The sequence below is a fragment of the Heterodontus francisci genome, chromosome 24 (assembly GCF_036365525.1).
Source record: "Heterodontus francisci isolate sHetFra1 chromosome 24, sHetFra1.hap1, whole genome shotgun sequence".
NCBI classification, from domain to species: domain Eukaryota; kingdom Metazoa; phylum Chordata; class Chondrichthyes; order Heterodontiformes; family Heterodontidae; genus Heterodontus; species Heterodontus francisci.
The window spans coordinates 61,065,100-61,082,638 of NC_090394.1; the positions used below are offsets into that span (position 1 = coordinate 61,065,100).

The 17,539-nt window shown below is 41.4% G+C and overlaps 1 protein-coding gene across 3 annotated transcripts in view; it reads right to left on the reverse strand.

Annotated features, from left to right (window-relative positions):
- glyr1 (glyoxylate reductase 1 homolog (Arabidopsis)) overlaps nt 1-17,539 on the reverse strand; it is a 46,795-nt gene that overhangs the window by 19,588 nt on the left and 9,668 nt on the right. For 2 of the 3 annotated variants that reach the window (XM_068056358.1, XM_068056360.1), the window contains exons 7-9: nt 12,490-12,543; nt 6,583-6,633; nt 1,507-1,580 (exon numbers count right to left, since the gene is read on the reverse strand). In XM_068056358.1, the coding sequence (XP_067912459.1) occupies nt 1,507-1,580; nt 6,583-6,633; nt 12,490-12,543 (179 nt within the window). The remainder of the gene's footprint in view (nt 1-1,506; nt 1,581-6,582; nt 6,634-12,489; nt 12,544-17,539) is intronic. The other variant, XM_068056359.1, reaches the window with a different exon arrangement.

Here is a 17,539-nt window from a genome sequence, read left to right on the forward strand (position 1 = left end):
CCTTAGTCACGTACCATCATGACTTCGGAATATATCACCATTCCTTCACTGTTGCTGGGTCAAAATCCTGGAACTTCCCAACAGCACTGCAGGTTTACCCACACCAGATGGACTGCAGAGGTTCACCACCACCATCTCAAGGGCAATTAGGGATGGGCAATATTGCTGGCCTTGCCAGCGACACTCACATCCCATGAACAAAATTTTTTTTAAACTGGGCTGAATTCAAACCCCTAGATTGCGAACCTGCTGCATCTCCCAACATCCAAAAAGTTGTTTGGTTGCTGAATCTGTTAACAGGCCAAAAAAAACACTTCATGATATCATGGTTTTTATGCTTATGTTAAAAATCCAGTGATTATGCAGCACCAGTGACAGCGCATTAACTGGTACAGCATTTGAAATGTATGCCCAAGGACTGGACTGACTGGTAATACGCAAACGTGCGATATTTAAAATGCAGATTAGTTTCTTTTGGTATTGTTGTTCATTTCAAAAGGTAGGGTAAAATGTCTTGATACAGACACTGGACATAAATTCCTGACAATGGCAAGCCCCATCACTGTTTGGGAAGGGTTGGTGCTTCTCTAATGCAAAAAAGGAAAACTCAATATGGGCATCTTTTAATCCACATTCTAGCAACCCCAAACTTCTTTTCACTGAAACATGAAAGCAATTTGCTAACATCTCCCTTCAGTGACAGAAAATATAAAGAGGAAAAATCAGAAAGGCATTACTGGTTTTGAACCTTTCAATTATGTTAACTCCGAGCAATGATTCAGTACCATCCACTTGTATCTGACTAAAGTTTGAATGGTATAAGTGGGCTAACCTCAATTACTGCAAAATGGAAAGGAGGTCAAATGCCAGATTACCAGTAACAAAGCCCAACACATTAAACTATGCTCAGCAGTTGCAAGGAAGGAAGTCCATACTGTTTAACACACTGAATTGGAATGAAAGTCCTACAGGTAAAACGTATAAACCCAGGAAAGCAGGAAGCCTTCTGCTGTCAAGATTTTAGTTTTATATCATTTCATACAGAAAGAGTTAATTACTAGATGTTTATTAGTGATCAATGAAGCATGACTCAATAGTAATGACTATCTTATAGAACATTACAGCGCAGTACAGCCAATGACCACTTAAATGCCCTTAAAGTTGGCGAGTCTACTACTGCTGCAGGCAGGGCGTTCTGTACTCATTTTATTGAAAAATCAATTGTGTTGAGAAGACGGAATGTATCTCCATCTGCAGTTATATAGATCAGTAAAGCTCTCTAGTTATCATTGGAACCATGATGCAACTATCTGGCCAGAACAGATAGATCACAGCCTGTCAGACAAGTGTTGCATATCCTTTAAAAATAAACTTTCAATTACTATATTTCAGTTATGAGATTTCACTCATGTTAGGAAAGGTTTGATCTTAGGATCTGACCCCAATCATTTTATCAAACAGATGATGACATTTTAGATTATTTAAATATTTAGTTTCAGGCCTTACCTTTTGTCTGTAGGAGTCACACTGCCATTGGTTGCTGTACTGTCAGCTGCCTGGATGGATGTTGACTCTGCTTCCTGTGGAGATAAAACAAAGTTAGCTCATTAACTTTCACAGGTGAGATTTCAAGGAAGCACCCTTAAAAGAATCACCCTCATCTTTCAGACCAGGTAAGCATAAGGACATCAGAATTAGTTTTAGAATTATGATGTGCATGCGCGCTTCTTCTTCTTTGGGCCTCCTTATCTCGAGAGACAATGGATACGCGCCTGGAGGTGGTCAGTGGTTTGTGAAGCAGCGCCTGGAGTGGCTATAAAGGCCAATTCTGGAGTGACAGGCTCTTCCACAGGTGCTGCAGAGAAATTTGTTTGTTGGGGCTGTTGCACAGTTGGCTCTCCCCTTGCGCCTCTGTCTTTTTTCCTGCCAACTACTAAGTCTCTTCGACTCGCCACAATTTAGCCCTGTCTTTATGGCTGCCCGCCAGCTCTGGCGAATGCTGGCAACTGACTCCCACGACTTGTGATCAATGTCACACGATTTCATGTCGCGTTTGCAGACGTCTTTATAACGGAGACATGGACGGCCGGTGGGTCTGATACCAGTGGCGAGCTCGCTGTACAATGTGTCTTTGGGGATCCTGCCATCTTCCATGCGGCTCACATGGCCAAGCCATCTCAAGCGCCGCTGACTCAGTAGTGTGTATAAGCTGGGGGTGTTGGCCGCTTCAAGGACTTCTGTGTTGGAGATATAGTCCTGCCACCTGATGCCAAGTATTCTCCGAAGGCAGCGAAGATGGAATGAATTGAGACGTCGCTCTTGGCTGGCATACGTTGTCCAGGCCTCGCTGCCGTAGAGCAAGGTACTGAGGACACAGGCCTGATACACTCGAACTTTTGTGTTCCGTGTCAGTGCGCCATTTTCCCACACTCTCTTGGCCAGTCTGGACATAGCAGTGGAAGCCTTACCCATGCGCTTGTTGATTTCTGCATCTAGAGACAGGTTACTGGTGATAGTTGAGCCTAGGTAGGTGAACTCTTGAACCACTTCCAGAGCGTGGTCGCCAATATTGATGGATGGAGCATTTCTGACATCCTGCCCCATGATGTTCGTTTTCTTGAGGCTGATGGTTAGGCCAAATTCATTGCAGGCAGACGCAAACCTGTCGATGAGACTCTGCAGGCATTCTTCAGTGTGAGATGTTAAAGCAGCATCGTCAGCAAAGAGGAGTTCTCTGATGAGGACTTTCCGTACTTTGGACTTCGCTCTTAGACGGGCAAGGTTGAACAACCTGCCCCCTGATCTTGTGTGGAGGAAAATTCCTTCTTCAGAGGATTTGAACGCATGTGAAAGCAGCAGGGAGAAGAAAATCCCAAAAAGTGTGGGTGCGAGAACACAGCCCTGTTTCACACCACTCAGGATAGGAAAGGGCTCTGATGAGGAGCCACCATGTTGAATTGTGCCTTTCATATTGTCATGGAATGAGGTGATGATACTTAGTAGCTTTGGTGGACATCCGATCTTTTCTAGTAGTCTGAAGAGACCACGTCTGCTGACGAGGTCAAAGGCTTTGGTGAGATCAATGAAAGCAATGTAGAGGGGCATCTGTTGTTCACGGCATTTCTCCTGTATCTGACGAAGGGAGAACAGCATGTCAATAGTCGATCTCTCTGCACGAAAGCCACACTATGCCTCAGGGTAGACGCGCTCGGCCAGCTTCTGGAGCCTGTTCAGAGCGACTCGAGCAAAGACTTTCCCCACTATGCTGAGCAGGGAGATTCCACGGTAGTTGTTGCAGTCACCGCGGTCACCTTTGTTTTTATAGAGGGTGATGATGCGCGCACACACACGTCATATAGTATTCGTACAGACCAAACATGCAGTGCAAAAAGTGTCATCACTGCTACATATACAATTTTACATTGAGTTACAGATTCAATATCAGCCATAGATGGATATAAATACTAGACCAGAAACAGTGACATTTACCAGCTCCTTGAATGTTGAGTTACCATGCAAGGTACCCACTTGTTCTCAGTTTAACAAATTTGGAGCACTGCTCTACCCCAAGTAAAAGGGTCAGAAAGAGTAAACAGATCCCGGCGATAGTCTGGATCAGGATTAAATAGATTTTAGTGCCTGTTCTGCTTGAGCACTAAATACTGTATTGCAGATTAATCTGTGAAGCCACCTTCTCATTTGTATACAAAATGGGAAAATGTTTGTGCATTGCCTGCTATTACGCTACAGCATGATCTAAACTTGTGATAAATGTATGCATGTTAGTTCCAGTGCCAAAAGGAATATTCTAGTTTGAAACTAGTGTCTAGTTTCCCCACTCTTAAAAAAAAAGTCAGTAATTAATTCTTCTACAAAAGCACCTTGATTGCTAACAGTAATAATCCATCCTCGTGTAGCAGAATTGCTAGTCAAATTATAGAACCAGTTGAAAACTTGGTTTAATTCCATATTCCAAGAATAAATACAAAGTCAAAAAAAAACTTATGTAAAAAGTTTCTACAACTCCTAAACTGTATGTTTTGTTATTCATTCCCCACCCCCCATATAAATGGAGTCTTTGTTCCATTCACCAGTCTAGAGGTTCAGATAGGACACCTGATTCCCAGGCCACTGTCTCAACCATTTTGCGTGCGCTGCTAGGAAGCCCAGAAATTGCCCTTGATGATCCACTCTCTGTAGAAGCGCTTGAATTTTGCTGGATGTATTTCCATAAAATAGCACAAGTGTGAAGCATTTACCATAGGAATAGAAATTTTGCTTTGTTTTAAAGAACTCAGTATAGTTCAAAGACTTTGAATTAGGAGGTCATCTATCAATGCACACGATACAGTCTAAAAAATATTACATTGCAGTCTAAAAAAACTCAAGTTTTCCCCATTAATGTAAAAGCAAAATACTGCAGATGCTGAAAATCTGAAATAAAAACAGGTCTGGCAGCATCTGTGGAGAGAGAAGCAGAGTTAACGTTTCAGGTCAGTGACCCTTCATCAGAACTGGCAAATATTAGGAATATAATAGGTTTTAAGCAAATAAAGCAGGGGGTGGGGCAAGAGATGACAAAAGAGGTGTTGATAGGACAAGGTCACAGAATAACTGACTGGAAGGTCACGGAGCAAAGGCAAACGGTATGTTAATGGTGTGGTGAAAGACAAAATGTTAGTGCAGGGAGGGGGTTAATTGACAGAAAAATGAACAGCCCTGGCCCAAAGCACAAACACGAAAAAAAAAAAATGGGTTCCCCATCTGGGCAAGGAGACAAGCTTGTAATGAAAAGTGTGTGCTTAGAACCCCCAGCAGCAGGGTGTGGAAGACTTACTGGAAGTATTATTTGCAAATAATATGCACTGGAGACATTATTCAAACCTGAAGTAGACTAATCACCAGGATCCAACAGCTTACATCCAAAGATCCTGATAGATGAAGTAGCAGATGTTAGACGAAGATTTTTTTCAAAAATTCTACAGAAAGGAAAATTGTAACAGAGGACAGCAAGATAGCAAATGTGACATCCCTCTTCAGAAAAGATGGAAATTATAGGCCAGTTAGTCTTACTTTGGTTGTCAGTAAACTATGAGTCTACAAATAAGAGGTGAAAGTATTAAGTACTAGGAGCAAGCAGGGTTAGATCAAGGCTAGTCAAGATGGTTTTCTAAACGACAGGCTGTATTTGACTAACTCAAAAGAATTTTGAAGAAATAGTAGGAGGCACAGTGGCGCAGTGGTTAGCACTGCAGCCTCACAGCTCCAGGGACCCGGGTTCGATTCCGGGTACTGCCTGTGTGGAGTTTGCAAGTTCTCCCTGTGTCTGCGTGGGTTTCCTCCGGGTGCTCCGGTTTCCTCCCACAAGCCAAAAGACTTGCAGGTTGATAGGTAAATTGGCCATTATAAATTGTCACTAGTATAGGTAGGTGGTAGGGAAATATAGGGACAGGTGGGGATGTTTGGTAGGAATATGGGATTCGTGTAGGATTAGTATAAATGGGTGGTTGATGTTCGGCACAGACTTGGTGGGCCGAAGGGCCTGTTTCAGTGCTGTATCTCTAATCTAATCTAAAATGCAGTGATTTATATGTATTTTCAAAAATTGTTTGGTAAGGCACCGCACATTACGGGGAATGTGGCCACCTGGATAAAGATTGCTGAAGGACAGAAAGCATTGGACAGTAAAGGAGGTTTCTCAGACTGGTAAGATGTCTCACGAGGACCTATGTTGGGTCACTTACTTACTATATACATACATTGACATGAATTCAGGAAATATCAAATTCATTGATGACAGCAAATCAAAAAGATGATTGTGAATACTGCAAGATGACACACAAACTGAAAATAAAAAATTGAGCATGTACTGGCAGATGCAATTCCAACGTAGAAAAATAACTGTGGAAGAACAGGGAAAGGAAATACACCTTCAACGCAAGATTTTAATTGGAATACAAGAGCAAGGCAAGCTGGTATTTTAGGTCATTAAAAGTTGGCAGCCAGGTAGGTAAGGCCATAAATAATGCAAAGGGAATCCTTGGTTTGTATCCAGACGAATGGAATACAAAAACAAAGAGGTTATGTGAAATGTGCACATGACCTCAATTAGGGCACACTGGACGAGTGTGTAGAATTTTGGGCATCACTTTAGAGGAAGAAAAGAACCATGAAAAAGGTACAGCATAGATTCACTATGATGTTAGAAGGGTTACACCTATGCAGAGATTTGAGGTTATCTTCACTGGAGCCAAGAGGGTTTAAGATAAACTTTTAAGTTAAATGACAAGAATTTAAGGGGAACTTAGAAATGTGGAATTCCCCATCGCACGCTGTTGCCGTCTGTAATTTTTTTCTCAAGGGGAAATCGTTATTTGAAAAGCAGGCTCTTAAAAGGGTATGGAAGCGAGTAGGAGAATGAGATTAGACTGGGCAGCTTATGTGGGAAGGTGGCAGATAACTCGTTTCAATGCTATTGCATTCTATGATTCCATTTGGAAGAGCGAGCAAGAGTTCATTCTAGTCTTTTATTCCAAAGGACAATCAGAAATGGAAAAGAATCAGCATCAGCATATTACCTACCTCTTCTGCTGTGGTCTTTAGTTTTTGAATGATGGCAGAACATGACCCTGACTGTTAATGAATAAAAGTTGGAGCCAATTACTTTTGTACCATGGAAATTGCCACACTAAGTACTTTAATTTCAACAGGCTGATAGAGTCTGATAAACATACAGCTTTATCTGGTCATTACTTCAGGTCTCCGCATGTTAAGTTGATAACACAATAGTTCAGGATCAGTAAAGGTGTATTAGTTAAGGTGAACATTACTGTAGAAAAGATTTTAAATTTCAACAACCTCAACTATATCTGAACATAAACAGATATGCTCAAGGACAATGGCTAATTGTAACCACAAGAAGTAATGAAAATATTTTCTACAACTATGTCTGTCAATCCCCACTCCTCCTCCAAAATACAACACCTTCTAATTGCAGTTTTACAAAGTTAAAAGATTCTTCTTTGCCCAACCATTCTGAAGTTTATATAACAGAGAACTTAATAGCTCAGATCACACAACCCCCAACATCAATTTAATCTCATTCATATTAAGATTGTATAGTCGCTGAGGAGGCTCATGTGCCCGATCGCAGCAAAATAACATAACACTGAACAATAGAAATAAGTCACTTATATTAGCCACAATATTAAAAATGGAGCTGCATTCAACTAATTATACATATAGATGAGGGCTCCCACCTCAAAATCAAGAATTGGAGCAAACAACTACAGCTTAAAATGGGGCTTAAAAAGTTGTCCTATTAGGAAATCTTCCCTAATCAAATTTGATTAACTTCATTGGACACTCATTTACATACATCATCTTAAATTATGATCACAGCTTGCACTATGAGAACTGCTTCAGCTTTTGAAGCATCTATCACTCCACCTTTTAAAAAAACAAAATATAATTTTCACTGAATCCCAATAGGTGACTGGTCAGTTTATAGCATATATTTACAATTAATGAAGTTAACACATGAATGTTTAAAACTGTTCTCTTTAGTCTGAAACTAATCCACTACATTCCTGAGTGTTGTTTTATGAATCAGATGATATCTTTAAGCGGGCTAATACCAATTTCGAAATAACGAAGAATACAGCACAAATGCATTAAGCATTCATGTGAACCTCATCAATTGGAAAAATATACCCTGATGAACGCTGCAAGACCCAGAATCTGAAATTAAAAATATTGCATTTTATTTTATCCAATGATGACTGTGGTGACATATTCAAGATGCCATCCAACATACTTTTTCTGATTATCTGATTTGACAGTTAATGAGACAGACACACAAGAAGGATATTCCAGTTATTTAGCTAGCCAACAACCAGGCTTGGGCTGATAAGTGGCAAATAACATTCGCACGTGCCAGACAATGACCATCTCAAACAACAGAGGATCTAACCATCTCCCCTTGACGTTCAATGGCATTACCATTGCTGAATTCCCCACTATCATCCTGGGGGGTTACCAGTGACCAGAAACTGAACTGGACCAGCCACATAAATACTGTGAATACAAGCACAGGTCAGAGGCTGGGAATTCTGTGGCAAGTAACTCACCTATCTCACCAGTGCCTGTCCACCATCTACAAGGCACAAGTCAGGACTGTGATGGAATACTCTCCACTTGTCTGGATGGGTGTAGCTCCAATGCTCAAGACGCTCGACACTATCCAAGACAAAGCAGCCTGCTTGATCGGCACCCCATCCACCACTGTCAACATTCACTCCCTCCATCACCGATGCACAGTGACAGGAGTGTGTACTATCTACAAGATGCATTACAGCAACTCACCAAAGCTCCATCAACAGCACCTTCCAAATCCGTGACCTCTACTCCTAGAAGGACAAGGGCAGCAGATACATGGGAACACCAACACCTGCAAGTTGCCCTCCAAGCCACATGCCATCCTGACTTGGAACTATATCACCATTCCTCCACTGTTGCTGGGTCAAAATCCTGGAACTCCCTTCCTCACAGCACTGTGGGTATACTTACACCCCAAAAGACTGCAGCATGGATAATAAATGCTGGCCTAGCCAGCGACACCCACATCCAGCAAAACAAATAAAAAATGCAAAGCATTCCCCATTCCTTACCTTTCTACAAAATTATTTTTGTAGACTACAAAGAGTACCCCATTCTATATTCAAACAAATAGTCCAAATGTGCCTCTATTTAGTTGAATCTTTTTTTGAATCTTTGAATACATAGATGGGAAACAAAGATTTAACTACAATGGCAGTTCAATGTGTTAAAGTATCTGTGCTATGGCCAAACATTGGATTTCATCCTCACATATGATTGAGCTGCTAATTTCAGCCATAATGTTTTGGGTAGTGCTTCCCTAAGGATGTAACACACCTTGAACTGACATCTGCTGTCAACTACTGTGCACTTCCCAGCAGTACACAGAGATACAGGGCGAAATTTTACGAGGCCTCCGGCGTTGGTGGCAGTGGTGGGGGGAGGTGAAGCGGGGGTGTCTGGAAAATTCCTCTGGCTGACGCTTGCCACGGTCCCAAACGACAAGGCGGCCCCACCACATTTTGTCGGCGGCAGCGAGGCCCTAACCTTATCCCTACAGCCATCCCACTCCGTTAATATGTCCGCTGGCCGGAAGTCCCACACCTTCGGAACTCCATTCGGAGTTCCAAAGCGTGACACTGGTCGGGAGGAGGAGCAGTGAAATCTTCAGGTCGGGAGGGGTGTGGGAGCGGGGAGTATCGCTCGATTGCTTTTGACAAGGTCCCACATGGCAGCATGGTTAATAAAAAATCCCATGGGATCCAAAATTGGTTCAGTGGCAGGAAACAAAGGGTAATTGTTGACGGCTGTTTTAGTGACTGGAGGGCTGTTTCCAGTAGCATTCCGCAGAGCTCAGTACTGGGTGCCCTGCTTTTTATGGTCTATATTAACAAATTGGACATAAATGTAGGGGGCATGATCATGAAGTTTGCAGATGACACAGATTGACTGTGTGGTAGATAGCGAGTAGGCTGCAGGAAGATATTGATGGTCTGGTCAGATGGGCAGAAAAGTGGCAAATGGAATTCAACTTGGAGAAGTGTGAGGTGATGCATTTGAGGAGGTCAAACAAGGCAAAGGAATACACGATTAATGGGAAAACACTGAGAAGTGTACAGGAAGTGAGGAACCTTGGAGTGAATGTCCAGATCCCTGAAGGTAGCAGGACAGGTCGATAAGGTGGTTAGGAAGGCATATGGAATCCATTCCTTTATTAGCCGAGGTACAGAATACAAAAGCAGGGAGGTTATGCTGGAACTGTATAACTCATTGGTTAGGTCACAACTTGAGTACTGTGTGCAGTTCTGGTCACCTCATTACAGAAATGATGTAATTGCACTAGAGAGGGTACAGAGGAGATTTATGAGGATGTTGCCAGGATTGAAAACATGCAGCTATAAGGAAAGATTGGATAGGCTAGGGTTGTTCTCCTTGGAACAGAGAAGGCTGAGGGGAGATCTAATGTACAAAATTTTGAGAGGCCTGGATAGAGTGGAGGTGAAGGATCTATTCACCTTAGCAAAGAGCCCAGTGATGAGGGGCCATAGATTTAAAGTGATTGGCCGGCACAGACACGATGAGTCAAGTAGCCTCTTTCCGTGCCTTAAACTTTCTATGATTGGTTGTGGATATAGTAAGAAGGGGCTGAGGTCAAATGCTCTGAAGGTTGTGGGGGGGGGGCGGGGGTGCTTAAAGTTCGTTATTCGAAAAATTGGTTTTCTGGGGGTACAGGTAATTTTGTTTATTGAGAACTCATTGGGGGGGGGGGGAAAAGGGTGATGTAAAGTTTGAATAAAATTTTATTTCGAAGATTTGTGCAGCAGGACCTTTAAACATTTAAATTTACATGAAGGGCCTGAAGCCCTTTAAAAATAGCACCAGCGCTTGCCCTCTATGTCATCGGGGACAGCCACTCCGCCCCCTACATTTAAATGAGCCCCGCGCAAAATATTGCAGGGGCTCAGCGACAGCGTATGTGCGCCTGAAGACAGTCGACATCTGAGCGCGCCGCTCCAATTTGAACGTGCTCAAATTTCAGCCTGCAATCTGAGGGCAGGTTGCTCAACTGAGTTCTCAACCAAAGATGGCGGTGCAAGGAAACTAGAAGTAAAGGTGAATAAGTAATTGGAGGAATTTCAACCTGAAAAAAAGGTGTGCAAACTGAGTAATGTGGTAGCATTTTGTGTCACTAGGCCAACACGCTTCATGCAATACAGTTATCACAACTATCACCAAGTAATTAGAGGATGAAGTTGGAGAGACTGATGGATACACAAATTTGTCTGATACCAATTTCTCACACGCACACATAAAAAGTTAGACATTTATTTTTGTAAACAAACCTTCAGTAGCATCTGCCATAGGTGAAACCACCTCCCCCCCCCCCATTTTGGTATATGTCTTCAAAACGCATTTTTGCCTAATGTTTGCTGCTGTTAGTGGCGAAACAAGGGCTCTCACCACTGATCTCAAAGAAAGCCTCAGAGATCGTAGCGATCTGTGACAAGAACTTTAGCTCTCTCGCCGCACAGTGGGTTGCAGCATTCTTTAATGGGGATTTCTAGTATGGAGTTAGTGATGTCATCAAGCTGTCCAAGCAACCAATCATATTAAAAGAATTCTCACAGGCAGCCAGGGGAACTGGAAAGGACTAAAATCAAATCTCAAATTTTACAAAGAAAATTGGGACATACACATGGAGTAGAGGCAGCTGAAATATTCTGGAAAAAAATTTCAAAAATTAAAACTAATTTTAAAATATCTTGTCGTTAATCATATAGGATACATATAACAACTCTTCACAAATATAAAACAATGCTTTCAGGGCCAGATCTTTCATTCAGCAACAGTTATTACTCAGACTGCCATTAAAAACCCAGTTGCACCCGATTAGAAAAGGTGCAACTTTTTAAATGGGGTTTCTAACAACAATTTGAGAACAGAAAAGGGAAAGTCCTTGCCAAATCAACTGTGGCAGAGGGGTGAGTGACAGACCACAATATCTGTATCTGTGTGTTGATCTGCCCATACACTAAATCCCGAAGTTATGATTAGTTTCAGAGGGGCAAGAACACTGACAGTTCGTCAAAACCCCTCATCATTCCCCCCCCCCACCACACTACAAAATCTTGGCCTTTATTCAGGTTCTATCCTACTAGGATAATACACGAAAAAAATTCACATTACGGTTCGCATCAAAAAGAGGAGTCTTTGCTCTTAATTAATTTACCCTTCTCCTAGCCCTATTTTTTAAACTCAAAGTAACTACTTAAATTTTACATTAACATTACTAGTTACCATAAGTACCAAATTTGGAGGTCAAAGCCCACTTGGAAAAGGGTGTCTATTTTCACAAGTTTTAATAGACCTAAAACATTTACTTGGTGTAATAAAGTGCAATTTTTAATATGTGAACTTTTTAAGTAAGGTATTTCTGCACGTTATCAAATAAAATTATAGTCTATCCTTGATTCAAATATCAGGATGTTTAAGTAAAGGTGAGAATATTGGGAACTAATTGACTAATGTTTTATGATCCAATAATGAGTCAAACTAGTCACTTTCTGCCAGTAGGCACAGTTACTATTGTTACCTGACCCCATGTGTGACCATGGCTGTGCAGTTAAGCAGGATGCCTTAAGGTAGCATATCCTGAATGGAGGAAAAACATTTGTAGACCAACATGCCCTGCAGCAACTGTACCCTCAGTTGCCTAAAACACTGGCAGTCAATCAAGGCCTTCTCACCAAACAGGTGAAACACAGAGCAACAGATCTAAAAAAATGATGAAAATGGAAAAGTGAAGCATAAATAAAAAAAGGGAGACATTAGCTTTCTATCTAGAAAAAAAAAACTGCACTACTCGACTGCACACTAAATGTACCATCTTACCTTCTCAGACTGACTGAGTAGAAAGTGATGGAAGTGAGGATCGTCCTTTACTTGCTGCAATTAGAAAAACCAAATCTGAGCACGGTGAGCAATCATACTCTGATCCTATAACTGAAGATTTCTATTTACGATGAGTGGGAGAATAGCACCAGAAATTCCCTGGCTAATGAGCTGGAGCTTGATTAACTGAAATCTAGTCAAAAAGCAAAAGAAAGTAGCTTTGCAGAGATTTGGAAAGGGAGAAACAGAAAGCGCTGAATATCCCATCAGTCCCATCATTTGTGAAGAAAGAAATCAAATCAGTTTCCACTGCCATAACCAGGGCTCTTTCCCAAAACAAATGCTCCTCGTTATAGTCTAAGAATCACCAAGTGACTTCTCAGATCCTAGCTACATACCATTCCCTGATAAGAGCAGAGGGCAACTGACCTAATCTGGGCTCATGCAAGTACTTCTTTAATTAACTGGGAGCCCTCCAGTTTGTGTGGAAGCTCTTTGGTCAGGATTTTCTGATTAACTTTCCTCAGGAAGAATTGGAGCAGGTGGGAGTTATGTTTAAGGTTTGTGTTTCAAAGTTAAACATATTCACACAAGTCTAAATAAATGTGGCACTGAGAGAAAGGGTATTAAGATGCCAAAGAGCTCTGTTTTGAAGTTGCTTTCCAAAGACCGTAAAAAAAAAAAGCAAATTTTTAGCCTCTCTACATTCACATCCACTGTGGTGGGGAGGTTCCCTTATCCCAGGAGCTTGGTAGTGGTTATCGGGCAAAAGTCTGCTTTAAGGTTGTGAACAGAGATAATAATGGAGAAAAAGAAACATATGCAGTCAAATTTTTAAAGAGAAAGCGGTGAGGGCAAGCCTTCTATAGGTTCAGAAAGTTAAAATGGAAAATTTAGAAGGTAATTTGTTTATATCAAGAAGGATGACCTGACGAAGGGAAGGAAAGCATTTTTGTTATTTTGTATTATTACACAAAGTCAAGTTGTACTAATTGAATTGAGTCCAATCATTTCTGTTGCTATGCAAATTCATTTGCTGTGAAATAAAGTAGTTCAACAATCTGTATCTGGCTTTGGCTCACCAAAGGTTTTCAAAGAGAATGAAGAGGCACATGTTCAAAAAACAAATATCCAGTTCAAATCACAAGGGGATACTGTTGTTACATAGCTAGGATACATTATAGTATACACCCCTAAATTCAAGATGCTTAGACTGCTTACGGTAGTGACTAGCACTACTGTTCTCCAGAGAGCAAGACAAGATCCTAAATTCAAAACATTTCCAAATCAAATCTTGTATGCAATCACAATTACAATATTATATATGCAATTCCTTATACACAAAAAAGTCATGCTGTCGAAGCTTCCTATAGCTCCATGCGCTAGAAGATTGGCCTTATTGGCAACCCCATTAATAGGGCCAGAGCCATTTTCTCACTATGCAAACTTGACACGGAAATAGGGGGCATAAAAGCTATCCTGCAGGCTAATGGCTACCACGATCCGATGATTGCCCGTTGTGTATCACGCGTACTCACGAATGGGCTTGAGGCCACCATTTTCAGACCTGAAAAGGGTCCAGTCTACCTCAAATTACCCTGGAAGGGCAAGATATCTCAAAAATTTGAGCAACAGGTGAAGCTAGTCACTTCACACTGCTACTATGCAGTAGCAAAAAAGTGGTATTTTCAACTAACAGGATGCTGCCATCAAGCCAAAGACGATCTGCCTACCACACAAATGATTAATGTGGTACTTGAACTGCAGTGCCCTTGTGTCCCAGTGACTGACGGATCATATCAAACAGACATCCCTTTGGCTGTTCGCAATAGGCAGAGTACTGACCGTACTCAACCAGCCCGTACTTGCAAAATTCAGAACACTTTGTCTAACGTTAAATGTGATTCCGTGATTGGACAGCAATGACTGAACAATCGTGAGTGCGCTAAGAATTACGTTAGTAACCAATTTAAGATCAGTTGGGCTCCTAACGTGGTTCACTTATGCTTGCTAGAAGCTACATATATTCATACACAGGAACCTGTCCTCTGCAGGCAAAAAGGAATATGTCCAGGTGTTGCGCCTTTTTTGAATTAAACAAAAGTGTGGGGGACAATAGTTTTTTGGTGCATTCTCCATGGCAACGCCTTGACTAGAGTCGACTTGCCAACCAATCAACGCCGTATCTCATGCAGTATAAACTGTTGCTCCCTTTGAAATTTGGCATTCTTGCATCTGTCCCGATGAGTGCAAGACAAAAAGCTTAGGCAGCATATCTCTTTTTTCCACCAATACTCAAGTTCTGTACTATCAAGCGACTATATATAAACAAATTTTAGGCAAACACATATCCTGTCACTCCACAACACCTTGCATCGAGTCATTGTTAAAGCTGAATTCTCTTTTCATTATACTACTTTTCTTCACAAGGACACACAGCACCATTTCTAGCTAGAGTAATGCAGCTAACATGCTCATTTTCAATAATTTGTCACAGTAATGACTCAAATATTGCAACAAGCATTCGAACCACATACAGTTAGGGGTTCCTATGAAGTAAAGAAACTCTTCCAAGTTATTTAATTAATTGCTCAATTTAACATTCTAGACAAGTTCCAATTGGTAAAGTACTCTACATTATAACTGTTTATAAATTATTTTAGCTAAACTATGCATAGCTAACACTGTAGCATCAAATAGAAGATGAAATTGGTTAAGCAGAGTGCAACTTGGTTTTTGAAAGCCAAAGTCCCTAAGTATGATGAATGAAATATTATATTGAAGAGACAACTTGGAAAAGTAATGTAAATTCAATCATTTTCTTGGAAGTTAAAAAGGCTTCTGAATTCTTGAAAGATTTGAGTGCATTAACTTAACTTCTTTCTATTCCTGACCTTTCTAGCTTTCATATCAATCCTGTTCGTATGCTACCATATCTTTTTAATTTCTGAAAATAGAGACATGTTGTCGCAGCTTTTCGTCTTGCACTCATCTGGACAATCCGCAAGAATACTAATGTAAGGGAAAACAACTTTATACTGTATGAGAAGAGTGTGCTGATTGGTTGAAGCGTAGCCATGGAGAATGCGCCAGTTTATGGTGATTGACAGTTAACTGCCGAGCTTTGTTTGAAATTTAAACCAGGCAGCTTGACTCTGGTCAAGCCATTGCCAAGGAATGAACCAGCAAATGGCTGTCACTTGTTTAGCTGAAAGCAGCAAAATGTTTGTTCGTGTTCTTTGTGTCTGCAAAGAACAGGGCCCTGCATATTAATATATGTAATACAGTATGCACAAATGCACCACATTGAGAGCCCTACCAACAATCTTAAATGGTTCTCAGTGTAATTCTTAGCACAGTGAGGATTATTTAGAAAATGTTGTCCAATCATGGAAACACATCTAATGTTGGACACCGTTTTGAGTTTTGCAAGCACGGGCTGGTTGGGTATGGCCTGTACCTTGTCAGTTGCGAACAGTGGAAGGGACATGTTGTTTGATGCGATCCACCAGTCTTTAGGAGGTACAGTCTATATACCTGGTATCACAGTGGCATTGAAATTCATATACCATATAACTCATTTGTGTGACAGGCAGAACGTCTTTTTGTCTTGACAGCAGCATCCTGTTAGTGGCGAGCACCATACGTGTTGCTACTGCATAGCAGCAGCATGAAATAGCTAGCTTCACCTGTTGCTCAAATTTTTGGGATACATTACCCTTCTAGGGTAATTTGAGGTAGACTGGGCACTTTTCAGGGCCGAAAATGACAGCCTTAGGCCCATTCGTGAGTACGCACGATATACAGTGAGAATTTATCTGATCAGGGTAGCCATTGTCAAGCAGAACGTCTTTGATTTGCCATATTTCAACATTAAGCTTGCATGGTGAGCAAGGTTTCCTTGGTTTGGGCCTCATTTACGAGGTTGCCAATAAGGCCAATCTGATAGGGCATGGAACTGTAAGAATCCCACCGTGTGTATTGACCAGCGAAGGTAGGTTTGCAGTAGACCATGGTAGAGAACCCCTTAGCAGATTTCTCAACTAATACGTCAAGGAAAGGGAGCTCATTTGAATGTTCCATTTCAAAGCTGAATTTGAGTGCAGGAGGGAGCCCTTTAAGGCGTGTAAGGAAATTGTTGCATGCAGCTGCAAATTCAGATTTAGCAAGCGTATCGACATATCGGAAATATGCAAGAGGTAGGTGGTTATGTGTCATTCCCTCAAAGACAGCTAAACAAAATAAATCAGCCATTCGCTGGTTCATTCCAGGGCAATGCCTTGACCAGAGTCAAGCTGCCTGGTTTAAACTTCAAACAAAGCGTGGCAGTTAACGGTCAGTCACTGTAAACTGGTGCATTCTCCATGACAACACCTCTACCAGAGTTCACTTGCCAACCAATCAGCACTCTCTTCTCATACAGTATAAAGCTGTTGTTTTCCCTTACATTGGTATTCTGGCAGAATGTCCTGATAAGTGCAAGACGAAAAGCTTCGACAACATGCCTCTATTTTCAGCAATACTCAAGTTCTATACTATACCTCAGTATTTACAGTTGAAAAGGAGGATAACTTGCTGGAAGTCCCGAAAAAATTAATAGCCGATAGGGGACAGGGACTTAATACAATTAACGTATGTTAATCATCAGTAACAAGGAAATTAATGTAACTGAAGAATGCGAAATCCCCAGGACCGGAGGGTTTCCATCAGAGGGTGTTAAAGGAAGTAGGGGAGCACATTGTAGATGCCTTAACTATAGTCTTTCAGAGTTCCCTAGATTCAGGAGTGGTCCCTCTGGATTAGAAAGTTGCACGTCACTCCACTTTTTAAGAAGGGTGAAAGAGGGAACCAAGGAAATTACAGACCAGTTAGCCTGACATCTGTGGTGGGGAAGTTGCTGGAGTCTATAATCAAAGGATAGGGTGACTGAACACCTAGAAAATTTTCAGTTAATCAGGGACAGCCAGCATGGATTCATGACGGGAAGGTCATGCCTGACAAATCTCATTGAATTTTTTGAAGAGGTGAGTAAGTTAGTGGACAGGGGAAT